This window comes from Entelurus aequoreus, linkage group LG02 (genome assembly GCF_033978785.1).
Source record: "Entelurus aequoreus isolate RoL-2023_Sb linkage group LG02, RoL_Eaeq_v1.1, whole genome shotgun sequence".
In the NCBI taxonomy this organism is placed as follows: Eukaryota; Metazoa; Chordata; class Actinopteri; order Syngnathiformes; family Syngnathidae; genus Entelurus; species Entelurus aequoreus.
The window spans coordinates 27,645,240-27,654,530 of record NC_084732.1 but is presented as its reverse complement, the minus strand read 5'-3'; the positions used below and the strand labels follow the sequence as shown (position 1 = coordinate 27,654,530).

The following is a 9,291-nucleotide window of genomic DNA, read 5'->3' as shown; positions in this document are numbered from 1 at the left end:
GAGACCCTTTATGGTCCCCGGGGGCCCTAAAGGTTAAAAAAAAAAAAAATCCATATATTTTGTTAAGGTTTGAAAATGAAAAATATCAAAATGGCCCCCGCATGATTAAATTTTTCCGTGTGTGGCCCTCAGTGGAAAAAGTTTGGACACCCCTGACGTAAGCTATACGCACGGGGTTGTCTGGAACGTAGGCAGCATGTCCGCGTTGTTGACGTACTTTAATAAATCCCAGATATACCTGCAGACAACAGCGATTTTCACAATTTTAATGAGAGAAAGGCTCCCAGCAACGCGAAACAAGTGTGACATCAGGCTCTCTTTTCATCACGGACGTGGCGCGACAGTCTCTAAACAGCCTTTAAACACAAATACAGTCACCAATAACACCAAAAAATAGATACTAGATTTGTTGCCAGTCCGTTTCATTAAAGAAAGAGTGACTAAAAGGATTACAGAAACCTCCCAAAAAATAAAAATAAATAGTCCTCTGGATACTTTTCCAGGTGTTACTGGACATTTTTGAAGACAAGGCGCTTTACCATGAATTGATTAACGTGGACCCCGACTTAAACAAGTTGAAATCGGGTGTTACCATTTAGTGGTCGATTGTACGGAATATGTACTGTACTGTGCAATCTACTAATAAAAGTTTCAATCAACCACGTGTTGCTCTTCTCCACGAGCAGCAGGTTCTACAATGAGCTCCTTACCCATCTAAAAGCATTTAAAATCGCCTTGACATAAAAAAAATGCCTGCCTGAACAGAAAAAATATTATTTCTGTCAAAGTTAATGTGTGACGTGCGATTAATCACAAAAATGATGACATTAATCATACATGAGGACAAATTAATCACACAATTTGCTTTGACTGTAGTCAGCATTAAAACGGTTAATCAAGTTCATTGTAAAAAACAGTAGAGCAAGTTTTATCACAAACAGTGAGTAGCACAACCATTTTACAGTGCATGCGGAAGTAGATAAAGCTGTTGGATTTTGTTCACTTCAGAGAATTTATTTTGGCATGCCATGTTCTGGAAACAAATCAAGCCTCAGAGAAAAACTATTAATTTCATAAATGTTGTATAGCCCTTGAAGGATAACAACTGCAATGGCGCCAGATGGGAACCAAGTTCTCCACCCCTGATCGAAACAATCTATACTCCAATTCAATTCATCCCAGTCCGTCAGAGAGCATCAAGGCGAGGGCAGCTGCTGTCTTTATAGGCCATAGATTCAGTGCCGCTCCCTTTAGACATTTAACACTTGTTAAGTTGCAGGGGATAATTAAAACGATGGCCTCTTGTAAACGAGTAGCTGCTCATTCTATTTGTCAATGTGGTCCCACTAAACGTGACTGAATCAAGTCAACAAAAACGCATTTTTTAGATGTTTCTTCCTCCAGTTTATCTCTACTTTAAGTAACAATATTGGCTGTCATACAGGTGTAATTAGAAGTTCACCAATGCTAACCGTACCTGAAAACAACAACACAGACAGCCTTAAAGTGCCAGTAGTAGTTTTACAGACCATCTTCAAGCCGCTTTCTGACAGTCGCTTCAGGATGCGCCGTTTTGTGGGCGGTCTTATTTACGTGGCTCACCTTCGGCAGCGTCTTCTCCCCGTCATCTTTGTTGTAGCGGTGTAGCGTGCAAGGACGTGAGTGGAAGAAGTGTCAAAAGATGGAGCTAACTGTTTTAATGACATTCAGACTTTTCTTAAACCAATAACGGAGCAGCATCTCCTCATCCGTGGCTCACTAGTGCAACAACAACCCCGAAAATGTGTCCCGTGAAAAACCGTCCGACCGGAACTCTGTAATAACTAAAGTTCCTTGGGTGAATAATTTAAACTCACTATACCGGTATGTTTTGGCGCTTTCATGGCGAGTTTACTGACAGATATAAGTAAAAACTTTACACTACTTTATATTACAAATGGCAACAGTGGAGGATGAATGTTCCATTACAAGAAGATAGAGAAAAAGAAGCTTATCGACTACGGTGTCCGGCGCGGATTAAAAAGGCGGACGGGCGGAAATTTTCAGGATTTATGCAGATCCCAAATACAGGTCAGCAGGTACCAGAAGGTAAGAAAAGTTGCTTTTGCATAATATTGCGAAACCAAACGCCAGATTGATTGAAACTTGTATTAGTAGATTGCACAGTGAAGTACATATTCCGTACAATTGACCACTAAATGGTAACACCCGAATAAGTTTTTCAACTCGGGGTCCACTTAAATTGATTCATGATACAGATATATACTATTTTCATAATACAGTCATCACACAAGATAATCATCAGAGTATATACAATGAATTATTTACATTATTTACAATCTGGGGTGTGGGATATGGAGGGGGGAGGGGGGGGGGGGGTTAGGGTTGGTTGGTATCAACACTTCAGTCATCAACAATTGCATCATCAGAGAAATGGACATTGGAACAGTGTAGGACTGACTTGGTAGGATATGTTCAGCAAGTAGTGGACACAGAGAGAGAGATCAGAAAGTATAAGAAAAAGTGTCTACATTTGATTATTTACAATCCGAAGAGGTATGATGGGGAAGGGAGGGTGTTAGTTTAGGGTTGAAGTTGCCTCGAGGTGTTGTTTTAGTGCGGTTTTGAAGGAGGATAGAGATGCCCTTTCTTTTACACCTGTTGGGAGCGCATTCCACATTGATGTGGCATAGAAAGACAATGAGTTAAGACCTTTGTTGGATCGGAATCTGGGTTTAACGTGCATAATATGTCTTACCTTATACACACACCATAATAATACTTGTATGTTGAAGCACGGTACAATCCATCAAGCGGTGCGGCTTCCCAGCTTACCAAAGTCGTACTCAAACATTTTGATAGATTTTTGATTATGTAGATGCCCATATCTGCTGTAAATATTTACTTTACAAAAGAGAAGTGTGGGATACTTCTCTTGTTTACTTTTTTGTATTCGACTTTATTAAATAGATTTATATTATTATTTGGTGCAGGCGGGCTGGAGCAGAAGGGGATAGAAAGAGAAGAAAAAGGAAGACATAGTAGGACATTGCAGGGACAAGACAGAGAGACAACAACAACAACAACAGCAAACACAACAACAACAACAACAGAACAACATCACCAAATAGGATGTGTACAAATATGATGGTAAAAGTGATGGCAAAGAAGCAGTTAGTGAAATAAATAACACATAAATGACAATGAACATTATTACACTACAAATGGAGCATTACAAATACCAATAGTAATAACACTATTGACAATGAATAATAACAATAATTACCTTTATTATCAACAATGCAATTGTTCAAATGCAACAATACATATATGTAATGATAACTTGAAATACAAAAGAAAGCAGATTAAAGGAGGGGAAGAAAGAGAAGCAACCTATATTAACCTTGTAAATTGTTATAGTAACAATAGGTTAAGCTTTGTCAGAGTGCCATGTGTTACCCAGTTTCCCCTAGGGCAACACCGTTAATATATGTTTGATGAAATATGATTATATGCATGAGTGTATGTATGTATGTATGTATGTATATGTACTTGTATATGTACAATATGTGTATATGTATGTTTATACAGTGAATGTATATGTACAATATGTGTATATGCATGTTTGTACAGTGAATGTAAATGTACATGTATGTGTTTATGTATGTTTGTACAGTAATTGTGCGTGTGGATGTACGAACTTTGAGTGTGTAGGTATGTACTGTATTTGTGTATGTATGTGGGAGCGTAGGTACCTATGTGTGCGCGTATGTATTCCAACTTTGAGCACAGCGTGAGTTGCTATGTAGAGTGGCACTTTCCTAATCTGACTCTCGCCAGATCCTTGTAGTTGGCTGAGCTCCACACAAGGATCTGGGACTTCTCAATAGGAGATGTATTTCAGAAGGCGGGGCTTGTTAAAAAAAAATCATTGTATGTGTTTGGATAATTCACGTGTCCGTTATCTTGAATGACGCGCTACTTCAACCACTCACATCGAAATCAACCCGTGACGCTGGGAAATACAAAGCCGACATATTGGATAACGACAGAGCGAAAAGTTGGAGAACTTTTACTGAAACAACGCAACAATGTCAGTAGACGATCGATGTTTTTTGTGCAAAGATCTGTGCATGGTTCGCCATTTGTCGTGTAGCCACGACTCCGGGGCTACCGAATACGAGATGGCAACATCCTTGGAGGATTTCGTTCTTGTTTCTTCCTCCCAGCTGCATGCCTGTTACCCCCAATAATCCAGCCTCATGGATCAGATCCTCTACCGGAGCAATCAGCGGGGAGACAATTATAACGACTGGGTTCTGCACTCGTCCCATTTCCTTCACCACCAGTGGAGCGATTTGGTAAATCAAGCTCTCGGAAGAAGAGCCAAAACATCCTTGCCACCAATAAATGCCTTCAAAACCGTTTTCGGTTCATCTTTTAAAGAATTAATATTCGATAGATTCGACAAAACCGTCAGTGCACGCTGCGTGCCGCCATTGTTGTTTGAATCAAACAGTCGCTTTGGCGCTACGTCACATCTATGAAATCTAGAGATGTCCGATAATGGCTTTTTTGGCGATATCCGATATTCCGATATTGTCCAACTCTTAATTACAGATTCCGATATCAACCGATACAGATATAAACAGTCGTGGAATTAACACATAATTATGCCTAATTTTGTCGTGATGCCCCTCTGGATGTATTAAACAATGTAACAAGGCTTTCCAAAATAAATCAACTCAAGTTATGGGAAAAAAATACCAACATGGCACTGCCATATTTATTATTGAAGTCACAAAGTGCATGATTTTTTTTAACATGCCTCAAAACAGCAGCTTGGAATTTGGGACATGCTCTCCCTGAGAGAGCATGAGGAGGTTGAGGTGGGCGGGGTTGGGGGGGGTGAGGTTGAGATGTGGGGGGGGGGGGGTTGTATATTGTAGCATCCCGGAAGAGTTAGTGCTGCAAGGGGTTCCGGGTATTTGTTCTGTTGTGTTTATGTTGTGTTACGGTGCGGATGTTCTCCCGTAATGTGTTTGTCATTCTTGTTTGGTGTGGGTTCACAGTGTGGCGCATATTTGTAACAGTGTTAAAGTTGTTTATACGTCCACCCTCAGTGTGACCTGTATGGCTGTTGACCAAGTATGCTTGCATTCTCTTGTGTGTGTGAAAAGCCGTAGATATTATGTGATTGGGCCGGCACGCAAATGCAGTGCTTTTAAGGCACGCCCCCAATATTGTTGTCTGGGTGGAAATCGGGAGAAATTTGTGAGAATGGTTGCCCCGAGAGATTTTCGGGAAGGGCACTGAAATTCGGGAGTCTCCCTGGAAAATCGGGAGGGTTGGCAAGTATGACTGGGAGACGCAACTGCTCTGTACTTCTCCCTACGTCCGTGTACCACTCCGTACAGAGGTGTTTTAAAAAGTCATAGATTTTACTTTTTGAAACTATAAGTCGCAGTTTTTTTTCATAGTTTGGCCGGGGGGTGCGACTTATACTCAAGAGCGACTTATGTGTGAAATTATTAACACATTACCGTAAAATATCAAATAATATTATTTAGCTCATTCATGTAAGAGACTAGACGTATAAGATTTCATGGGATTTAGCGATTAGGAGTGACAGATTGTTTGGTAAACGTATAGCATGTTCTATATGTTATAGTTATTTGAATGACTCTTACCATAATATGTTACGTTAACATACCAGGCACGTTTTCAGTTGGTTATTTATGCCTCATATAACGTACACTTAGTCAGCCTGGTCACTATTCTTTAATTTATTTTAAATTGCCTTTCAAATGTCTATTCTTGGTGTTGGGTTTTATCAAATAAATTTCCCCAAAAAATGCGACTTATACTCCATTGCGACTTATATATGTTTTTTTCCTTCTTTATTATGCATTTTCGGCAGGTGCAACTTATACTCCGAAAAATACGGTACATTTTGAAGCATTTATCGGCCGATATTATCCGCAGTCCGATATTATCGGACATCTCTAATGAAATCCCGCCCACCGATCCTGATTGGTTCATTATTTTTTGCTATCTTGAAGGAGTTTGCATTGCCCTCGATCCCAGATCCTTGTGTGGAGCTCAGCAAACTACAAGGCTCTGGTGAGAGCCAGGTTAGCGCTTTCGATCATTTTCCTCAGACTGCATCGCAAAATGATGAACCGCCCCACCTTTTCCTCTCAGGGAAGACCCACCATGAAACAAATGCCTTCTCCACAGAATATTTACCTAAAATATCGGTGATATATTGTCAGGTTCAAACACGGAACTATCTATTAAATGAGCCAAGAAGCAAGGAATCAAGCAGAGACAGAGTTCTATTTTGCTCATGAAGAGAAATGTTTGGGGCTGCACACTCAGTTACATCTCCCACCACGCTCTAAGGTACAGCCCCACGCACTCCTCTATTTATTCAGGAGTTCCCTAGTTAACATCACTAAGGCTGCATCTAAAGGGAGTGGTCACACATATCATGCGAAGCAGCTCCAGTACGCACAATATGTGACGGAATGTGCTGGGGCCTAGTGATTGCCTTGTCTCTGCTTCGTCTGCGTGCTGTCGTCTTATCTTCGTTGAGGTACTTGAAGTCCTTGGCTGTTAGCGGGCTAAAACAAAGAAAACATCTGCGGCGAGGCCACCCCTCATATGTCATGGAAAATAAGTTGTGAAGCAGAAAAGAGCACAATAGATAATAACTATAGCAACGGCCTTTAAGCATAAGAGTTGTGTGATAACTTATATATAATTATTCTAAAATATTCCGACTTAACTGAGTGTTTTTTTCCCGTCAGCATCCTGAGCAACGAGCACGGGCCGGAGACGTACGAGCTGCACGTGTCAGTGAAGGACTACTGCTTCGCCCGCGAGGACCGCATCGTCGGCATGACGGTGATCCAGCTGCGAGAGCTGGCCGACTCGGGCAGCTGCTCGGCCTGCTACCCGCTGGTAAAGAGCATCTCCATGGACGAGACGGGCCTCACCATCATGAGGATACTCTCTCAAAGGACCAACGACGAGGTGGCCAAAGAGTTTGTGCGACTCAAGACGGACACCCGCTCGGCGGAGGAAGTGTCGTAATACGGACAAGAGGGCAGGGGAAAAAAAAAAAAACAGTATTCCAAGTGGTGTTCCGAGTGGTTGTTCTTTGAGATGATCCAAAGAGAACAAGCGAGCGAGCAACGGGAGTCGTGTTTGTTTTTTGTGCATGTGCGTAAAAACATCTGTTGGAATGTTCATTTGAATACTACAAGTACGTACAAGTGTTTACTTACCGTATGCTTACTATTAAGTACTATATTCTACCACTTACGTTAAAACCAGACACGGAGATACCTTTTTGTACAACATTTAGTCTTTTTGAACTGAGATTTGTTCCAATAAAGTGCCAAACCAGTGGAGTTCAAAATAAAAAAAAAAGAAACAAAAATAGAAGAAAACGCGTATACAAATTACGGCGATGAACTTAGAACAGTATGTTGGAAATTTGCTCGATTATTTTGTCCGGTGTAAGTCACTTTCTGACCGTGTGGCGTTCTGATTGTTGCAGAGTCTTGTTTTTTTTCACCACGCAGTATGTGTAGGGCCTCGCTGTTTTCATTTGTTTTTGTTGTATTTAGTTTTTTCCACCAAATGTCCACCCATCAGTTTTGGAGTCCACTTGTTTGTTTGTTTTGTTATTGTATTTTTTTAGGGGTCCCTTGTTTTTTTTGTTTTTTTATGTATTTTAGTTTTGTCCACTCTGCAGTATTTGTGTACTTTTTTTTTTTTTTTTTGCCATGCAGTACTGTTTTCTCTTCTTCTTTATTATTAAATCAAATATGTATAAAAATCATTATAAATAGTTTTTAAATTGTAATTTAATTATATTTAGATATAATTTTTTGAAATTTTAATTACATTACATGTATTCATTTGTATTATTTTTTGCTACCTTGCACTTTTTATTTATGCGAGTGATTTTGTGTTTAGCTTTTTCAAATGATTGCCACCCATCACTGTTGTGCATGTCCAAAATGTTGTGTTATTTCTTATACCATGTGTCCAGTCACCACCAAGCAGGGCCCTGACCCATTTTTGCCTTCTTTGTATCGTAAGTCCACCCAGAGAAGAACCACATATTTGTTTCTGTTTTTACGGCGATGACTGCTAAACAAACCTCGTAATTTTCTAATCATGACAGTTAATAACAGCAGCCTTTGGCAAATGATGGACACATTTTTTGTTGGACTTTTTTTCTGCACTTTTGTTCTTTATACCCATCAGCTTCCAGCCTTTCTAAATGACCACTGTGAACATGAGCTTTGAAAGGCAAGCTTTGAACATCATTTATTCATGTCATTCTCTCATTCATCTCGTCTGATGGTTCAGTTCCTTACAAACTGCCAAAGTCTATTCGAATATTTGTACAAAAGCAATCCATTCCATGTAGGGAGCTATACGGTATATATGTACATGTGGAAATGTCGAAATGAGAGTTGCACATGGTACTGTAAAAAAAAAAAAAAAAAAAAAAAACACACAAAAAAAACATTCTGAGCTTCTGCCATTTTATTTTTTTATTATTTCTTTGTCTTCATTAAAAGGAAAGAGTTTAACATTTTGGTAAATATGCAACATTCCTATGTATTGCACTGATGGCAAATTGTATGTCATGTAAATATATTTAGTGAGATATTGTACAAAAAGTCTACTTTTTCTTCAATGTGCATAAAGTATGTGCTAATGTAGCTTGGTCATTTTGCTGAAACAACCAGTAGGCTCAGTTTTGGTGTGGTGAGTCGACTTTAAAAATTTTTTTTTTTTTTTTTTTTACAGTGTGAAACACAAAGCATACATTTCGAGAGTCGAATAATGATTCATTGTTTTTTTATACTGAAATTATTTTAGCAGAAATTTTAGGTATTTCAACAAATACATTTTTACGTGCATAAACGTCTGATTTGGTAGCCCAACATGGTCAAAATGTATGGATAAACTACACTCTATGCTAGTTTCAGTTTTAGCACAATAAGTAAATAAATTAGATAAATAAAATAAAACATTTTTTAGATTTTTTTACGGTGTAAAAACAAAGCCATAATTCTAAGATCAACGCAATATTTAAGGGAATATTTGCTGTTTTAAATGTTATTAAATATATACAAAATCATCAAAATTAATAGAAATACAAAAATGTAGATCAATATTTTAATAAGGAAAAAAATATAATCAGTAATCTGGATTTATTTTATTGATTTATTTTTTAAATATGATAGCATTGACTGATTTTTC

General features: G+C 38.9%; 1 protein-coding gene across 2 annotated transcripts in view; it reads left to right on the top strand.

Annotated features, from left to right (window-relative positions):
* The window catches only part of LOC133632087 (protein unc-13 homolog C), a 321,103-nt gene extending 312,356 nt beyond the window's left edge, over positions 1–8,747 (top strand). For both annotated transcript variants that reach the window (XM_062024332.1, XM_062024326.1), the window contains one exon: positions 6,813–8,747. In XM_062024332.1, coding sequence (XP_061880316.1) covers positions 6,813–7,098 — 286 coding nt within the window. In that variant the 3' untranslated portion in view covers positions 7,099–8,747. The remainder of the gene's footprint in view (positions 1–6,812) is intronic.
* The last annotated feature ends 544 nt before the right edge of the window (positions 8,748–9,291 follow it).